This window comes from Puma concolor, chromosome D3 (assembly GCF_028749965.1).
Source record: "Puma concolor isolate L17-30 chromosome D3, mPumCon1.1.hap2, whole genome shotgun sequence".
In the NCBI taxonomy this organism is placed as follows: domain Eukaryota; kingdom Metazoa; phylum Chordata; class Mammalia; order Carnivora; family Felidae; genus Puma; species Puma concolor.
The window spans coordinates 85,980,453-86,001,473 of record NC_141678.1 but is presented as its reverse complement, the minus strand read 5'-3'; the positions used below and the strand labels follow the sequence as shown (position 1 = coordinate 86,001,473).

General features: G+C 35.2%; 1 protein-coding gene across 9 annotated transcripts in view; it reads right to left on the bottom strand.

Annotated features, from left to right (window-relative positions):
- Positions 1-15: 15 nt before the first annotated feature.
- The window catches only part of CCDC102B (coiled-coil domain containing 102B), a 205,989-nt gene continuing 184,983 nt past the window's right edge, over positions 16-21,021 (bottom strand). For 8 of the 9 annotated variants that reach the window (XM_086683193.1, XM_086683191.1, XM_086683192.1 and 5 more), the window contains 2 exons: positions 14,496-14,744; positions 9,367-10,847 (listed from right to left, as the gene is read on the bottom strand). In XM_086683193.1, the coding sequence (XP_086539319.1) occupies positions 10,539-10,847; positions 14,496-14,744 (558 nt within the window). In that variant the 3' untranslated portion in view covers positions 9,367-10,538. Of the gene's footprint in view, positions 2,193-9,366; positions 10,848-14,495; positions 14,745-21,021 lie in introns of those variants that run through there. The other variant, XM_086683199.1, reaches the window with a different exon arrangement.

Below are 21,021 nucleotides of genomic sequence, written 5' to 3'. Positions count from 1 at the left end.
TGAAAATCCCAGGGGTATCTTTTTTAAATTAAAATTTTATTTTAATTCCACTATAGTTAACATACAGTGTTATATTCATTTCAGTTGTACAATATGGCGATTCCACAATTCCATACATCACCCAGTGCTCATCGGAAGTGCCCCCCTTAATCCCCATCACCTGTTTCATCCATCCCTCCCACCCATCTCCCCTCTGGTAACCAACCATCAGTTTGTTCTCTGTGGTTAAAAGTCTGTTTCTTGGTTTGTCTCTCCCACCCCCCATTTGCTTGTTTGTTTTACTTCTGAAATTCTCCATATGAGTGAAATCATGGTATCTGTCTTTCTTTGACTGACTTATTTCACTTAGCATTATACTTTCTAGTTCCATCCATGTCGTTAAAATTGGCAAGATTTCATTTTTTTAATGGATGAATAATATTCAATCTGTGCACACTTGGGCTGCTTCCATTATTTGGCTATTGCAAATTATCAAAACTACAATGAGATATCTCTGCACACCTGTCAGAATGGCTAAACTCACAACAACCACAGGGAACAAGTGTTGGGGAGGAAAAAGGAACGCTGTTGGTGATGATGCAACCTGGTGCAGCCTCTGTGGAGAATAGTGTGGAGGGTCCTCAAAAGGTTAAAAATAGAACTACCCTATGATACAGTAATCGCACCACTGGGTTTCTACCCAAAGAATATAAAAACACTAACTCAAGGGATACATGCATCCCTATGTTTATAGCAGCGTTATTTACAATTCCCAGGGGTATCTCGATCCAGGCTATTATTGCTTAAGCCAGAGGCTCATTATGTCTCCAGGTCAGGCCCCTCTCCACACCTCAACTCTCTTTCTCATGTAGCAACAAGTGAAAGGATGATACTTTTTACAGTTCTGAGTCTATATTTTCTCAGGTTTAACTTTAACAGCAAGAAAATGCATCTCTTCAAAAAGTCTAAGCATCATTATATTTCATTTTTTCTGATGTGGTTACTTGTACATAAATAGCAAGTGTGCCCAGAAAACTTAAACGTGTTGATTGTATACACACAAATCTCCTACCCAACCTGGAGGCAGAGGCAGGTATCAACCTTAACCACAGGATGTGACCTGAAATTTGAGGGTGGAGTTGATCCTAGAGGAAAATCAGTGCATATTAAGTAGAAGCCAGGTGAATAGATGTTATGGTTCCCAAAACAACCACCATCCAGTAATCTTTATCACACAAAATGGATGTTGAGTCTCCACACACATTTAATTTTATGTTTTGCCTTGACAACATGAAGATTTTCGTGTAGATTTTATATCTGCCGATCTTAGATGACTTAGGGACTTCCTAATTGTCTCTATCATCTTGGATTTGTCAATATTGGCCTACTACACTGTTAAACTTTTCTCATGTATATGTAGCTCTGCATGTCTGTGTTATGGGGGTGGAGGAATGTTTTATGTACTGTGTATGTGTGTGTGTGTGTATATATATATGTATATAAATATATATAAAATAGGCATATGTAATATATATAGAATATATATGCATTTCTATAGTGTGCATAAGGCAAATAAAATGGTGGGACATATTCTTACATATAAGGATCATTCTGTCCATTTTGGACTTGAAGAGGAGATTCATTTTCAGGTTGTATACCAATAAAAGTAATTCTATTTCTGTGGTGAGGTGAACATTGATTATACTGTGCAATGTTTGCAACACAAAGAGATAAAGATACAGAGCAAACTGTAGCCATTCTTAGGTAAAGAAGTAATCAAGTATTTTGCTGCAGATGCTAACAGAAAACTTCCAAAATAACAATTCAGAACAGGCTCCTTAATTAAAGAAACTAAGCTATATCATTAACATACTCCAGGAATATCTGAATTGATGGATAAAGTCCTTAAAACAACATAGAAAGGTACTTTAATCTCAGTGCAAATAAATTTGGACAGAAAGGAACAACAGGATCTAAGGATAAAGCAACTAGGAAAGGCCATGACAATTCTGTTAGCTACACAAACTAAGTATAACCACCAGATCCTTGGAGGGGAGTACCTACAAAGTTAATTTAGGAGATCCCATGACTTCTTTTTCTGTGCCTTCCCCGCTATTTCCACAGCACATGGACTTTTGCTGAGCACATCTCCTCCAGAGGCCCACCAGCAGTCTTCAGAATGGGCCTTGGAGCTCCATCATCACACCAGGGACCTGTGAGGGAGTGGACACAGATTTTAGAATCTCAGAACCTCAGCTTTCTTCCAAGTATCTCTGCCCAACAGCCACTTGTCTCTTCTACTGCACACACTTAGATTCATCTCAGAAAATTAGTAGATTTCAAGTAGATTTCACTTGTTTTTCCCCAAACTTCACCAGAAGCAAATGAGCCCATGCACTTGTTTACTTCATATGGAATACCATTCCTCTCCAGGTAATGATTTCTTTTTTCTGAACTCAGTCTGAATCATCATTTTCCAGGAAGGAGCGATGACATGAATCTACTAACTTTCAGCGTTTAAGAGAGTCGCCACTATAGACTTCTTTGTTGATCATTTGATTTGACCGTAGGCTTCATGAGGACAGCTGTTACACTGTGTGTCTTGCCACCTTTATAAACCCCATCTACACTGTGTCTGAAAGATAGATTGGCTATCTCGACATTTATTCCAGATTGCTTCCAGTATTCCCTCTTGTATTGCTAAACATCTACATTTTCCTGAATCTCTTGTAGCTAGAGCTCCAGATAATCTTTAGATGCTGGAAAATAAATGTGCTTAAGTAAGACCTAAATTTGGAGCTGATTTCCGAGGAGGAAGAATGCCAACAACACATTATAGAGCTGGCAGTCATAGGGTGACTTGTATCCCCAGCTTACAGCTAAGGTGGGTGATCTTGGAGGCAGCGATGAAACCGTGTCATTGAACTCTGTCTCTTCCTGACACCTTCTGTGGAGAACTCATTCCTTACTTAGTCAGGCCTGTTCTGTGGTAAGCCACCAGAGGTCATTCCTATACATCCAACATGGAGTTTGCCCCCCGAGTCCTTCTAAGTCATCCGATTCCTTATATTATATACCTTTCTGTTATTTGTCTATTTTTTGATATCTACAACCAAACTGTGAGTATTCAGTAAATGTTTGTTGAACCAATCCATAAACAAATGAAAGAGTAGATATTATGTGACCTTAAATGATTTTTTTTTGTCTATGATAGATGAGACTACCTTTCGCCCTTTATAAAATTATGTCTTAATATTCTTCTGTTCTCAGTAAATGATAAGTTATGAACATATGCAAAATAAGTAATGGGATAGTTTGCTCCTTCCAAAAATTCATATTGCCCAATCACAGAAAAAACTGAATACTTTTTAATCTGGTTTTGAAAAAAATACACTGATACTTCCTCTACAACCATTAAAAATAAAAACCAAAATGGAGTTTTTTCTTCAAGTGCATTACATGCTAATAAGCAAAAAGCAGATAAGACAAATCTAATAAAAAGAATAAAAAAGGCATTCCTCCTATGGTACAAGCTAAGCTAATAAGCAGTGACTCATTCAAATATAAAGACTAGAAAACATTAAAACTCAGATAATTATCTGGAGAAAAGGACACATTTGGGTTTTTAAATTTTGTAAATCCCAATTTTCTCTTTTTTTCCTATTTGTATACTGAGCCAAAGGACATAGTTCTAATTATGAAATGCTCATTAATATGGGTAAAAAAACATTCCAGCTACGTCTGCCCAAATCATACCAAATAAACAGTTTCTTTGGGAGAAATTGAATGAATTCTATCTGGCTTAAGGTAGGATAATTAATTTTAACTGGCTTAAGGTAAAATTATTCTTGTAATACAGACTCAGCCGGCTAATTATTTCTCCATATGCTACCGTTCTCCCCACACCTGCCTCACCTTGGCACAGAAGACCTCTCACATTTCCCTGCCCTTCTCTATGTTGTCAAGGACATGCCACCAAAACAGGCACCCACTTGCCTCCAGGGCAGATAACCACGTTTTCAAGCATTAGAGCAGATTAGAAAATAAATTTCATTTGTGATATTTATTTAAATTAACTATGAGGTATACAAAACATCCTTGAAAGTAATTTGAAATTACCATTAACAAAAGATATTTACCTTAATTCCTAAAGTTATACACATACACACACACACACACACACACACACACACACACACACACACACACTTCAAATCAGAAATAACCTAAAGTCACTTATAGTTATTACAAAAGGTATAATATATTTTTGGAACATTCTTTGTTGACTCGAAGATTTCCAAGTTTAGTGAAAATAAAAATCACCTAGCTATTTCCTTCCTTCCTTCCTTCCTTCCTTCCTTCCTTCCTTCCTTCCTTCCTTCCTTCCTTCCTTTCTTTCTTTTTCTTTTTTTAAGAGATTTTGGCTGAATCTATCAACATTTTATTTTTATTTATTGTTTCTCTGTTAAAACAATTTTTTAAAGTTTTTATTAAAATTCCACCTAGATAACCTACAATGTAATTAGTTGCAGGTGTATAATATAGTGATTCAACATTTCCGTCCAGCACCCAGTGCTCATCACAATTGCACTCCTTAATCCCCATCATCAACTTAACTGGTCCTCCCACCCACCTCCCTTCTGTTAACCATCAGTTTGTTCTCTGTATTTAACAGTCTGTTTCTTGGTTTTCCTCTCTTTTTTCCCATTTGCTCATTTGTTTTGTTTCTTAAATTACACATATGAGTGAAATCATATGGTATTTGTCTTTCTCTGACGGATTTATTGCATTTAGCATAATGCTCTCTACCTCCATCCATGTCATTGCAAATGGCAAGATTTTATTCCTTTTTAAATGTTTATTTATTTATTTTGAGAGAAAGTGAGCACATGCATGAGAGCAGGGAAAGGGCAGAGAGAGAGAGTGGGGGGGGGGGGGAGAGAGAATCCCAAGCAAGCTCCATGCTGTCACCGCAGAACCCCATGTGGGACTCGATTCCACAAACAATGAGATCATGATCTGAGTTGAAATCCAGAGTTGGATACTTAACCAACCGAGCCACCCAAGCGCCCCAAAATTTCATTCCTCTTGGTGGCTGAGTAATATCCCATTGTGTGTGTGTGTGTGTGTGTGTGTGTGTGTGTGTGTGTATGTGTGTGTACAGCACATCTTCCTTATCCATTCATCAGTGGACACCTAATTACTCTTTAAAAAATATATACATTCCCACTTGTCAAGTCGCATGCCTATTAATTCAGAATTTTTATTTTCAGAAAGCACCCTATCTGGTACAGTAGGACCATGATTCAATTGTTCAAGAAACATTGAATTAGGAGACAAGAACATCTAGTTTACTTTTAAATTCCTTCTCTCCACCGTGTGAATTTAACTGAACATACATGGCATAACATGATTTCAGAATGCTAGAAAAGGAGCTGAATGTGAAATATTAATGTAATTTGCAATTATTCTTTCTTGATTGACTATTCACTTTACACTAAAATAGAACCACGTTTACACACACACACACACACACACACACACACACACACGTACAAGGAAGTATGTAATGGAGAATTAAAGTTGGTAAAAAAGCAAAGAGATGATTTTTGTTAGTTACTGAAATATTGATGCTTCCTGTCTTCTGTTTTCCTAGAATTTAAAGAGAATTAGAAAGGCTGCCAAATGCTGTGGGAATTTAAATACCATTAAATTAAGCACAATAAAATGATAGGGAAACACAAAGTGATGGGCAGTGGAAGAGAAATAAGAAATGAAAATGCTCTCAATTATGTCAACAAACATATTAAATTTAACTGTGTGAATTAAAAAGAAATAAATCCAGCAAGTGGAAAGAGTACACTAAGCGGGATCAGGAGCCAACAGCTATTTTTGTGAAAATAAACTGAAATTCTAAAGAAATATTACATTATCCTCATGAACCCAAATTAGTGCTTTATTTAAACCTAGTAGCTAAGTTTTGGAAAACATAAGATAATGGGATTTTGGTGCTGGAAGAATCTCAGCTAGAATCTCCAGATTCTTTTCTTAAAAATGAGGAAACTAAAGCACAAGGAGGATTATTTGGTCAAAATATTGAGTATGAACCAGGATAAGAATTTTATTCTTTCTAAACACTGGTCCTAGTTTCCTGTTACGGACGTACTGAATCACACATTTAGCAGTTACCACTTTCATTGGATAATAATGTGGATGATCTTTGGAGTCTTTGTTTTAAAGGCATTAATTCATTCATGAGGACTCTGCTCTCAGACCTACTCACCTTGCCAAAGCAACACCCCCAAATATTATCACATTTGCAATAAAGTTTCAGCATAGGAACTTTGGAGGGACACAGACATTTAGTAGATCTCAATATTCCCAAAAGTCGGCTACAGATTCAGTGGAGTCCCTACCAAAAACCCAACTGCATTTTTTGCAGAAATGGAAAAGCTGATCTTCAAATTCATACGGAATTTTAATTGGCTCGAAATAAACAAAATTATATTGAAAAAGAAGAACAAAGCTGGGGAAGCCATATGTCTCGATTTCAAAATTTACTACAAAGATACAGCAATCAAAAGAATGTGGTACTGGCATAATGGTAACTACGTAAACTAACGGAATGAAATCGAGCCTCCAGAAATAAGTCCATAGCTCTATACACTACTGATTTGCAAGAAAGGTGCGAGCACCATTCACTAGGAGACAAAAAGTCTCTTCAATAAATAGTGTGGGAGAAACTGATTCACGTGTCAAATTATGCAGTTGGATTCCTATCTTATACTATATACATAAATTAACTGAAAACACGTAAAACTATGAAAGTCTTTTTTTTTTTTTTTATTTATTTATTTTTGGGACAGAGAGAGACAGAGCATGAACGGGGGAGGGGCAGAGAGAGAGGGAGACACAGAATCGGAAACAGGCTCCAGGCTCTGAGCCATCAGCCCAGAGCCTGACACGGGGCTCGAACCCACGGACCACGAGATCGTGACCTGGCTGAAGTCGGACGCTTAACCGACTGCGCCACCCAGGCGCCCCTGAAAGTCTTTTTTTATTCTTCAATTTTTTATTTTATTGTTTTTTACTTTTAACTGTCTTAAAAATTTATAAATATAATTTACTGTCACTTTCTTACACCATACACAAAAATAAAAGTCTTAGAAGAAAACATAGGGGCTAAATCTTCATGCCTTGGATTTAGCAATGGATTCTTAGAAATGAAACTTTAAAAGCACAAACAGCAAGAGAAAACTAGATGCATTGGATTTTATCAAAATTAAAAACTTCGTACATCAGAAGACATTCCCAAGAAAGTGAAAAGACAACCTAAATGGTACAAAGTGTTGGGAAATCATATATCTGATAAGGGTTTAATATCCAGAATACATAGAGAACTCTTACAACTCAGCAACAGAAAGGGAAACAACCTTATGTTTAAAAAAGGGGCCGGTGCGGGGGAGAGGCAAAGAATTTGAACAGACATTTCTCCAAAAAGGATATAGAAGCACATAGAAAGATTTTTAACATCATTAATCATGAGGGAAATGCAAAGCAAAACCACCATAAGATACCACACTACACAGCCATTGCATGAGTATAATTTTAAAAAGACAAAACCAAAACCAATGTTTCTGAGGTTATGGAGAGCTTGGAACTCTCATACACTGTGACAGGAATGTCATGGCTAAGCCACTGTGGGGAGCTGATTCCTCCAAGCATTAAATATGGAACTACCATAGGACCCTGAAATTCTACTCGTAGATACATGCCTAAAATAATTGAAAACAGGTACTCAAATAAACGGATGTACATACATGTTTATAATAACATTGTTCAAAAGAGCCAAATGATGAAAACAACCCAGGTGTCCATCAGCACATAAACGGATGAACAAATTGTTGTCAAATACTATGCGACCAAAAAGGAGAATGAAGAGGGGCGCCTGGGTGGCGCAGTCGGTTAAGCGTCCGACTTCAGCCAGGTCACGATCTTGCAGTCCGTGAGTTTGAGCCCCGCGTCAGGCTCTGGGCTGATGGCTCAGAGCCTGGAGCCTGTTTCAGATTCTGTGTCTCCCTCTCTCTCTGCCCCTCCCCCGTTCATGCTCTGTCTCTCTCTGTCCCAAAAATAAATAAATGTTGAAAAAAAAAATTAAAAAAAAAAAAAAAAAAAGGAGAATGAAGAACTGATGTACACACGAACCTTGAAGTCTTATGTATGTTAAAGAAGCCAGACACAAAATGTTACATGTTGTATGATCCCATGAAATATCTCGATGGGTAAATCCGTAGAAACAGAACGCAGACTTGCTGTTGCCAGAAGATTTGGGGAGCGGGGAATAGGAGTTACTAATGCTTACTGGGTTCCCCTGAGGATGGTGAAAACGTTTTGGAATCAGTTACAGGTGGTAGGTGTACAATATTGTGAATGCATTAAATGCCACTAAGTTATTCACTTCAAAATGGCTAATTTTATGGAGGTGCCTGGGTGACTCAGTTAGTTAAGCGTCTGACCCTTGATCTCAGCTCAGTTCTTGATCCCAGGGTCATGAGTTCAAAAACAAAAAAAAAAAGAAAAGGAGAATATTATGTAATATAACTTGACTTTGAGAAAAAGGAAAAGAAAAAAGAACAAAATAGTGAGTGTCTCAGGCCTACAGGTTTTTCCCCTCAACTTGTAGTTTTATTTTTTTATTTGAATTTTAGCTTTAGTTTTAAGGAAACATTATAACCATAGTGTTTTTTTCATTTTAAATAAGAAGCTAAATATTATTTCCTATCACTGCTTTAAATCAAGCTAATATAAATCAACTGATAACAGCTATGTGAAATGCCAATCATTTTGTAATAATATAGTGGATTATTAGTAGTATGCTAGGCATATCAACAGAAAATGATATAATTTCATATCTGAATGTCACAATTTATATTACAAAATTTCATGAAGTTCTAAATGTAGAAAATATAAGTGACCTAAAGTGTCAAAATTTACATCTTGGTTTTAATTGGCTGTGGGGTAAAATATCATTGATCTGGTATACATGAAGCAAATTTTAATGGATATTATAAGCCTGCAACAATCTTATAGACCTCATTGCCCTCTAACATAGAATAAAAACAGAGTAGAAGAATTAAAGATAAATCAAAATATACAATGAAATTTAATGGAAATGGAACATATGTTTATTTATTTGGATTGGGTTGGGATGGGTTGGGATTTACTATTCATAATTTTAATTTAATAATCTATGACAGCATTTGTTTTTTTATAAGAAAAAGTGAAACTCCACCCAGTGATAACATAGTCCTAGAAATAATGCTTCACATGTACAAAATCTTATTTGTGTATCTTTTCTCCAGTGAATAATCACAAAACAACAAAAAATAAAACTTTCACTTTTGAGTTTATTTATAAAAATCAATTCATTGTCTGCATTTACATGTGCGTTTGAATGCATGAACGCATGTGAGTATTTCAGGGTGAGTGAGGGCAGTCATTATATTAGAGAAAATGCCACCCTCTTTTGTAGTATATTGATTTATTTTAATTCAGTGTGAACTTTCACTAGATACCTCTTTATGACATTAACAAATGGTACTTAAGCGTCTGTCTCTGCTAACTTCAGAAATTCTTGGAGAAAAGAACATTGTTCTGGTCAACCCACACAATCTAATTCACTTTTGCTAAAATGTATACAAAATCACGGATGTGTTTCTAAGTTTTATGAAATCACTGAATTATCAATTCATGAAAGACACTCATGTGTAGCTCAGTGTTTTGCTACAACTAAGACATTCTTCAAAATGAATTATTTTCATTTTTATATACCAAAATATATTTCACACACCAAAGGGTTAAAAATTTCCATATCTCTAAAGTCTCTACAGTAATATAAATTTTTACTAATCACTGTATTAAAAATTAAAATTTCTAGTGTATCACAGAAAGCAAAGCTATGTAAGAATGGTTAAAGAAAAACGTGAAATAACCCTGTCTAATAACATCAAATTATGTTATTTTATATTTAAAATTATTATTTTACAACAGCATAAGAATAGATATATTTATTCTTAAATTACTCAATAATTGTATGAGTAATGAAGGTTTTAAAAGAAAAATAATGAGTGAAGAAGTTAACAAAGCCATAGGTTTGCCTGATAAACCTCTGAGTGAAAATAAAACATTTCTGAGGATAAAGTTACTAAGCAAAATAAATATAATGTCATTCCTATTCAAGAAATGGACACTGTCAGTAATGTAAATTCATTAGGAATTGACTTTGATGGCCTTTCTACTCTTAGATTAATTCATCATTTTCCTGAGACACATCAATTACCACTCTGTCACATTAGTTTTCTGAAAATGACCCACTGTGTGACCTGAAGGAAGAGAGTCAGTTGCCAGGATGATTTAAGAAAACAAGCCTCCAAAAAGCTCCACAAAAGGCATGTTGACTAGTTCACGGGGCTTTACCCCATAGAATACTGACCACTTTTTCCAATAACTTTTCACTTCAAAACGTGTTATTTGGAATGGAGAATACAAACACTGCATATCTACAGAATCAAGGCTATCCAAGTACAAACCTCCCTGTCACTGAATAAAGTAGGTAAAGCAAATGAGCATTGAAAGGTATCATTTTTAGAAAAATGGTTGGGAATTATAACTCTACTTTTCTCCATTACAGCAAAATCAGGACATATTTTGATAAATATTAGCCTATATGTGTTTGCTCCCATTTTGGTTATTCTGTTATGTCCTCTCACTTTATAGTCAGCACAAATTCCACTTTTCCCTTCTTCTTCCCTCATTTGTCTTCTCTTGTCCTCTCTTCTCTCCTCTCCTCTCTGTCCTCCTAAAAGTTCCTGGAAACGAACAAAGGGAGGAAGAGAGGTGGAAGTAAAAGCTCAAAAAGAGATTAGATTTGGTGAAGTCCTTCAAGTTTTTTCTTTTTCTTTTCCCCAAGCCCTGAAGATGTTATTTTCTTAACCTCATGATTTATGGGTTGTCTTGAAACTTACTTCTCTCTGTGTCTCTCATAGGCATGGTCCCATCTCTCATATATCATATTGATTAGTAATTTTGCAATGTATTCATTAAAAGTTCAGGTGTGCTGCTGTTTTTGTTTTTTAATTGTAAAAAATTGATGCACACGTAGCCTTAACATAGGACAAGAAAACAACCACAATATGGACATTCATGTGATGAGATCATCTGTGTTGACGAGAATCTTTGTCTTTAAATTAACAGTGCAATTTATGGGGCGCCTGGGTGGCGCAGTCGGTTAAGCATCCGACTTCAGCCAGGTCACGATCTCGCGGTCCGTGAGTTCGAGTCCCGCGTCCGGCTTTGGGCTGATGGCTCAGAGCCTGGAGCCTGTTTCCGATTCTGTGTCCCCCTCTCTCTCTGCCCCTCCCCCGTTCATGCTCTGTCTCTCTCTGTCCCAAAAATAAATAAACGTTGAAAAAAAAAAAAATAAAAAAAAAAATAAATTAACAGTGCAATTTAAAATTAAAAGCTGTTTTCTTTAAAAATCTATTCCCTGTAATACTGAAGCCAAAATATGCAAAAATGTAGGCAAAATATAGCACTCTATATATTTCAAATATATATGCAAAATTCTTCCCCTCTTGTATAATAAGGATTTATACAAAAAAATCATCAAACAATGAGAATGTTACAGTTCAAGAAATTAACACAATTTATCGATATGGAGATTTCTATGAATACCCGGTAGTTTTGTGTCTGTCACAGACATTTGTTAAATGCAATAGATATAAATATAATGTAGTAAGAGAACTTACACCTCTTTTAGAGACTGATAACTGAGTGGTTACTGTTTTATCACTTACATGCCAACACTTATTTCCACTATCTCCCTCATATACAGTATTTATATCCATATAGATATATGTTACTTCTATACGATAATTATATACCTATATACACATGATACTCCTATATGGAACTTACATGCATAGTTTATATACATATAAATTAGGTTTTATTAAAATAATATTAAAATTAAAATTTAGTTTCATGTTATAATAAAATCTGCACTATTCTCTGGACTTAGGCATGTTCTATATGCAGCTTTGATCCGTTTGGCATTTGGGGACACAATCTTGATCCCAGTGGGGATCTCTGTGGCACCAAGGATTTTGACCTGCAGCTGTTCTATGATAATTACTTTGGTTCATGTAGGGAGTCTGAATTCTTTTTTAAAAAAAAAATTTTTTTTAATGTTTATTTATTTTTGAGACAGAGAGAGACAGAGCATGAATGGGGGAGGGGCAGAGAGAGAGGGAGACACAGAATCTGAAGCAGGAAGTCTGAATTCTTAATGAAGAGTAAGAATCACCAGCACCTCTTTCTGATCGTCAAGATAATATATACTTGAGGAATAGTTTTCTGATGGATGAACACACCCACTGGGTTGGTTAGGCCTTCCAGAATCTTCTCAGTTTCCAAGTTGTGTTTAGTTCTAAGTGAAGAACTGCACTTGTCTCAAAGACCCCAGGGACGGACTCTGTGCCCTGTTGACAGGACATGCTGATTGGTATATACCAATCGTATATACCAATATATATATACAATGGTATATACCAATGCCAGTTCCAAACAGCCCCCAATCAACTCTCGTATTTCCTGACATACTTTATGTTATAACATTTAGTATGGAATCAAAATGAAATAGGATTAATTACTTCGCCTGTATTCCCATTCTACTTTATTCTTAGCAATCAACACGATGTCCTATTGATAATGATTTATGTATTTATATAGACTTTAAGCCCATTCTGGGCAGGGATAATGATTCGTTCATCTTCACATCACCCACAGAGTATAATATAAACTCTTGTTAGTTCAGGTGAGTCAAACACACCCAGGTATTTTGATGATCAAACTTGTTTCATAATTGAAATAATTCTGTGTTACCACAAGTAGAAACACATAAAAACATCTCTACAGATGTTATGTATATCGGAACCACTATTAAGGCTGGTTTCATACAACATTTTGCTGTAACAAATGGATATTTGCACTTGCAAGTCACAAAACACTAATGCAATTTAATCTTGTATTTGCAATTAATCTCTAGAATCACAAGAAATAAGGAAAGGTGAAATGGAATTCAACTTTTGTGGCCATCTTTAGCTTTTAGAGCTCATATGAGTATGAACTACTTATATAACTAAAAGATATGAGCTTATCAAACTCACTTTTAACTCACTGGTAAAGAAACAGAATGAAAAGACAGAAGAGTGCATTAAGATACTATATGTACTAGGGGCACCTGGGTGGCTCAGTCCATTAAGCGTCAGACTTCGGCTCAGGTCATGATCTTGCGGTTTGTGAATTCGAGCCCTGGGTTGGGCTCTGTGCTAACAGCTCAGAGCCCGGAGCCTGCTTCGGATTCTGTGTCTCCCTCTCTCTCTGCCCCTCCCCTGCTCATGCTCTGTCTCTCTCTGTCTCAAAAATAAATAAAACATTAACAATTTTTTAAAATAAAAAAAAGATACTATATGTACTTTAATGGAAGAAATAGAAACAAGATGTAAATGTTTTGCAGCATGTTGACACTAAAACACACAAATTGCAACTGCCATTAAGAGATTATTTTTAAAATCTAAAAACAATTTATTTTAAAGCAATCCCATCTATAGCAGTAATTATGTCTACTGACTTTAGGATAAAATAATTCCAAGACAACCTAAATTTCTCAAAGCCAGATTTTGAATTTAAATCTAGTTTTAACATTTATGTTATAGGCTACAAAAGCTATTTGAAACATGATGCACTGTATTGACTCAAAAACAATTTTTCTGAGACTAAAAAAGAACCAGAGAAGAGTAAACGGAATTGAAACTAAATTGAAACGTTTATGCAGATCCTTACTAAAGTTACTGACAAATGCCTATTACACAGTTGTTCAAACTAACGGGGAAATAGACTTACTTAAAAATAAGATCAATTGCTTGAAAAACACTGGGGCAAAACTGTAAAAGGAAATGAAAAATACAAAGGTTCATCCTTTCATTTTCTCTTCCTTTTGGAAAAGCTTGAAAGTGTTGGATTTGTCATAGTGTAACATTTTCTTTTTTTAAATATTTTATTTATTTTTTATTTTTTTTAATGTTTATTCATTTTCTTGAGAGACAGAGAGAGAGAGAGCAAGAGTGGAGAAGGGGCAGAGAGAGAGGGAGACACAGAATCCGAAGCAAGCTGCAGGCTCTGAACTGACAGCGCAGAGCCTGATGCGGGGCTCGAACTCACAAACTGTGAGATCATGACCTGAGCCGAAGTCAGACGCTTAACCGACTGAGCCACCCAGGCACCCTAATAGTGTAACATTTTCATACAAAATCTGTTACACTGTTTCCATATGCATGAACAACATTATTCTACTTGCAATGAGAAAAAGAGCAAGCATTAGATGTTAAATAGTACAAAGGAAATATTCAGACTTGGAGGTGGGCAAAAGTTAAGGCAGCGTGAGGGAGGCAACTTACAGTGAGTGAGAACATTTGCTTCCAAGAAACCCCGATACCTTGATTTTTTTCCTGCAGTTCAATTTGTGAGGTCTTGAAGTCAGGACCTGGAGAGTTTGCACTTAAAACATTTCTCCTCTCCAGAAGCTCTTCCATTTCTTCCACTTGGGCCTTTAGCCTTCTATTTTCTCTTTCCAGTCCTTGTTTTTCTGTTTCAAGTATTTCCCTCTTGTCTCGCTCCAAGATATTTTCAGCTTGCAATCTCTCTAGCTAAATACAGAAAACACAAAGAAGCAACATGTAGCATTTGTAATTATCAAAAGGCAAGGCACCCAGCAAACAAGCTCCCACTAAGAAAGGTTCACAGACACATAGATTTATATAATTTTTAAAAAGAACACTGTATTTGTCTGAAAAGTTGTGAACAACACGAAGATCCTAAGACCAGGCCATGCCCTAGATAAATGCAGTCTTCCTCTTGGTTCATGAGACTATTTCTATAATCGTACAGACCGTATTTGTCAAATAAATATGTCAAATGAAAAACGATAATATTCTGGCGATCATCTCCACTTAAATGATGAACATTATCCATTGGGAAGGCACGAAATAATTTCTTGGGTAATTTTGGTTGGATGGATATAATTCATGTATTCATTCATTTATTATTTATTTACTCTACCTTTATTTATTTATTTACCATACCTTTCAAGTTCCACATATTATACTAATCACTGAGGACAAAGACAAGCGAGTGAAACAAAATAGTATAATCCATAATTAAAGTACTATAAAATATAGTCAAGCACACATGAGTGAGTGGCTAATTGGATTTCCAGAGAATTGGAGGTTGACAACCATGGCCAGGGGGCCACATCTGACCCATCTCTTTTAGTATACCCCATGATAATAGTAGTTTTTCATTTTTTTATAGTTGAAAACAATTAAAAAAGAATACTACTTCAGGCACACTGACATTATACAAAATTCAAATTTCAGTGTGAAAAAAATAAAGTTGTATTGGAATGCAGTCATGTTCATTCATTGACACATTGCTTATGATTATTGTCGCACTAACAATGGCAGAGTTGAACTGTTGAGACAGTGGCTGTATGACCAGCAAAGCCTAGATTATTTACTATCTGGCCCCTTAGGAACAAAGTCTGCTCACTTCCAATTCTGTCCCATGATTCTCAACCACGGCTGCACATGAGATTGCCTTAGGGAGATGTTGGTAATTACTGGTGAACAAGAACCCACCTCTAGGAGCTTTGATTTACTGAACTTAGGGTAATTTTAATGTCTCTCTCCCTTGGTCAGTTTTGTTGTTTTAATATTTTTCTATTTAGATTTTAAAGAGGCAATATCAAACGTGCTTATTTTATTCAGTTTCATTATGTTTAAATATCTGCTCGTTATTATAATGACAATAAATTATAATTGCCTGCTATGATTATTTTTTTTTCTTGTTCTGGATGTTGTAAGTAGAAATGATTAGTAGCTTTTTTAGCTCTAAATTCTAATCCTGAGCTCTGAATTCTAATCTTGACTTCACCATTAATTCTGTGGGTAAATTCGGTCAGGCAACTTAATCTCCCCATGTGGACAATTTATTCTCTAATGTAACAGGGTCTGTGAGAAGTAAAATTAATTAAATTGACAGGAAAACACTTTGCATAGCAATGTTCTACTTAGAGAAAAAACACTGTGGTCATATAATTTTGGGGAAATAATTATATACGTATTTCTCTCATAATTTGAGCATATGTATCTCCAAACGTCAAAGTAATTTTATGGCATACATCTGTACAGTGAAGCCACACTTCACAGTAGAAAAACAAGTAGAAAAATCAGTAGTCCTGATTCCGTCACTTATCATTGTTTGGCTGATTCTGAATACAGCGTTTCCTCTTTTTGTTCCTTTTTTAAAAATAAAATTCGGATGAGAACACCAGACCCACCAAATCCGTGGAATTATAAGGGCTGAATAAAAACAGTTATTTGAAATGCCTTGTAAACTATGTAACATGATTAAAATGTGAGACATTTTTAAACTGTTAAGGATAGAAATTGGAAATTATTCATTTTTACATAGTTTAAAACGGCTTGATTGCAAAGTACTGATTAGTATTATAATATTATAAAGTATTTTTCATGACATTTTAAATTCTAAAAGAGAGATCAACTTAAGGAAAATGTTAGACTTCAAAAATATCTTTGGAAATGAATTTGCATTACAAAATTTCTAAAACACCCTTTTTCATATACACATAATTATACCATTATTATAGAAAATAGTCTGTTCCCAAATCAAAGAGATGTTCTGGCTTCTAAAAAACAGGAAACAAAAATTACATTCTTGAGACTGGACCTTGTGTATCAACTAAATATCATAAACTAAGGGACCAAATTTTAGACGATGTGGTTAAACCTGTGGAGTATCTATTGGGGGATTTAAGGTGAAAACAGTATTTCAAAATCCAATTACCAACATGACATTTCTTTAATTATTAAGGTTCATGCTTAAACTTTTTGACTATCATCATGTCACTTATGAGAATTAAAATAATAAAGCTGTAAGAAAAAAATCATTAACTTAGTGATGAAAATTAATTTTAGGGGCGCCTGAATGGCTCAGTTGGTTAAGCATCCAACTTCAGCTCAGGTCATGATCTCATGGTTTGTGGGTTCAAGCCTCCATGCTTACAGTGTAGAGCTTGGGATCCATACCTAAGATTCTCTCTCTCCCTCTCTCTCTGCCCCTCCCTGACTCATGCTTTCTCTCTCTCTCAAAGTAAATAAATAAAATTTTTAAAAAAACTTTTTAAAAAGAAAAATTAATTTGGGGAAAAATATATATATTTTGGCCAAGGGGATATATAATATGATGGTATGTCAGGGTATTATGAAACTGTAGGCATTTAAAAGAAATAGATGAAGTCCATTTTATTACTAATAACAGGTAACAGATAGAACTAAGGTTTTAAAAAAGTAATAGATTGTTTGATTGAATAAACTCTAAATCTTTAAAAAAAAAAGGAATGATTTTACCAGTCATAACAACAAATCTTAAATAATCACGTCTGATTATTTGTTATTTGCAGCCTATTAACACAGTGTGATTATATGATAAATTTATGTATACAAGACACAGCAAAAAAGTAAAGGTTATGTGGAAATTGGAACATCACAAATATTATAAGCAGTTTAAAATTTGTTTTAAACATTTATTTATTTTTGAGAGAGACAGAGTGTGAGTGGGAGAGGGGCAGAGAGAGAGGGAGACACAGAATCGGAAGCAGGCTCCAGGCTCTGAGCTGTCAACACAGAGCCCGATGCAGGGCTCAAACTCGCAGACTTCAAGATCATTACCTGAGCCAAAGTCGGATGCTTAAGCGACTGAGCCACCCAGGTGCCTGATATTATAAGCAGTTTTATTTCTGTTTTCATTTCACAAAATTTTTTCTTATCAAATTATTCTTTTCCAAGAATCATATGAAAATCAACCACATTAAAAGCCATTCAACTAAATGCAAGTTAAAAAGACAAAATAAACATCAGGTACTATTTTAAGCCCTCAGATTTATGGTAAGCAATTCCAAGAATCACCAAATTGAATGTAATTCCATTGATTTGCTTCTACTGACCAAGAGAACATCTTAAAATATTTTAATTCTAACTCTAAAATTCTATGAATTTTAACTAATCATAGGTACTATTGTTAAATTTCAGGTAATATGAAAAATTACTGAAAAAATGTTTTCTAAAAATTTTAAGGTAAAAATATATTCTCTTCAGAGTAATCAATATTTGTTGCTTTAATGATTTCCAATGTTATACATATTAAGCACCAAGAAAAATATATAAATACCCAACTGTTCAGGTGTTCAACAATTATTGAGTATCTATTATGTAAGAGGCAATGAATATTCTATTTCCAAAATACAAATAAACACATAGGTATAAAGTGGGTAGAGATTCACGGAGGAGGAAACAACCTGTGTTCTGAGAAAGGCCTGTGATAAATTAGGCAATCAGAGGTTATTTGAATGAATAGTATATAAGCTGAAATCTGAAGTTTAAGAAAGCAAAGAGTCAGAATCAAGGCAAGAGTGTCCCAATAGAGGAAGCAGGAAATAGGTTTGAGCATTATAAGAGGCAAGTGTTCAATCATGGTGTGGGGTAGAGTAGGATATAAAAGGAATCTGGACAAGCAGGCAGTGGTTCTTGAAAGCAAGTGTGAACACAACAATCATTTGAGTTGCTTGTGGAAAATGTAATATTGTGATTATCCTTAAAGATAGAATACGGGGTCATTTATAAACATTTACACCTACTCACTCGATATTCACCAATTATTAGTGCTTGACAATTTTGAGAAGACATCAAAGATCCCAATCAAAGCAATAACTAGAATGTAGGTTTATGAAACCAGAGCTGTGCCATTTTGTTCATGAGTCTGGGACCTGACACAAGCTACGTAAGTGATCTATGAGGAGAAAGTACACAATAGTAGTCTCTAGGAAACAGCATTCCTGTATTTCAATCACAACAATTACACACAAAACAAAATTAAGAAAGCATCCTAGAAGAACCAGTCATTTAGCCTACAGTATGTAACACCAGGAGGATTTCTCAGCTTTACTCTTAAGTCATTTCTCAGCATAGTTCCACTGCATTTTGTGACAGGTGAACGCAGTGACATAAAGACAAGACTTACGGCAAAATGACCTAGAGTTGGGTCCCAATTCTCTTCATCTTGAAAGCCTCCACTTTTCATTTATAAAATGTAGAAAATACTTCCTAGAGCCTAGTCTTATGAGGCAGAAATTCTATTATTTAGGGGAAATATTTATTCCAAACTCAAATATTTCATGTGATAAATTTGTTTTCTAAAGAATAAAACATAGCAATGGCCAAATCAAATAAGGACGGATGGAAATAGTCTATTTCTTTTTCCTATTTTATCAAGATGATGGTCATTTTGTAAATGGACCTTGTCAACTGAGGAAAGCCCCAACAGAGAGCACTGTGTGACATTCTGTAGGCCAGTGAGGAGTCACCTGCAACCGCTGTGGATATGCCAATACTATATTTGCAGATATTCAGAATTTTCATTTCAGCCAAGTCAGCCATAAAATCAGACTACAAACTATGATTTTTGGAAGTTAAAGGTAAAAGGCAGGAAGCTTGCTATTTCCTAGCAGTAAGATGATTACTCTTTTACTGAGGGTAATATATATTCTTGGTAAAGAACCATATAGGCTCTTATCCTTACAATAATCCTGTAAGTTTGTACTTGCTACCATGAGGAAACTGGGGTCCTTAAGAGTAGAAGTAATTCTCAAGGTAGGCAGAGAGCCAGGTCTATGGTTCACCTAGAGGTCCTCTCTGATTCCAGTCCTGAGCTCATTCTACCCATACCACGCTAACAGCTGCTAATGTATGTATATATCTGCAAGCAGTAACAACCAACACGTTTTGAATCCACTGTACTACGTTACAGCAAACGTATGTTTTCTTTTGATATATTTTGGGATTTTGATCCTTGCTTCGTCTTTCTCTATCAGCAAATTAATTCAGAGGGAAAGCAATTCTGTGGACTCACATGAAAAAGTCTGGCAACTCAAAGCTAATGCACTGTGCATATTACTGATGTCAGCCTGCCCTGAGTCTTTTAACATTCTTTCTCTAACCAAGACTTAGAATCAAAAAAAGAAAAGAAAAGAAAAGAAAAGAAAAGAATTGCGTAAACTCTCTGCTAAATAAAAATCTACTTCCCACTTGTCCACAGTTAAGTACAGCTCAGTTGACAGCTCACACCCTCTTCTACCAAAAGTCAAGAGAATAATAAATGATTTTAGTAACGGGTAATGTCACATGTATTTTACTTACTTTAATTTCATTTTAAATCTTAGGAAAATTTCTAAAAGTAAGGAGCCCCAGAAGTAATTTGAAATAAAATGTGTGCCAAAGTTACATAGAAGAAGAGGGATCCTCATGCAAAAGAATTAATCTAGATACAGAAACTATACCCCTAACAAAAATTAACTCAAAATGTATTATAATGAGAGTGTAAAAGACAAAACTATAACAACTCATAGAAGATATGTAGCATAGGAGAATATTTAGATGACTATGGATTTGGAGATGGCTTTTTAGATACACAGCCATAGGTACGATCCATGGAAGAAATAATTTGATAAACTAGATCATTAAAATTAAAAATGTCTGCTCTGTGAAAAACAGTGTTAAGAGAAAGGGAAGACAAACCATAGGCTGAAAGAAAATATTTGCAAAAGGCATATATGATAAAGGACTGTCATCCTAAATGCACAAAGAATTCTTTAAATTCAACTGTAGAAAACAAACCACCCAATCGAAAATAGGCTGATGATGTATAAATAATAGACATCTTACCAAGAAGATATACAGATGTCAAATAAACGTATGAAAAGATGCTCCACATCATACCTCATCAGGAAAATGCAAAATAAAACAATGGGATACCAATACACAACTATTAGAATGATGCAAATCCAGAACA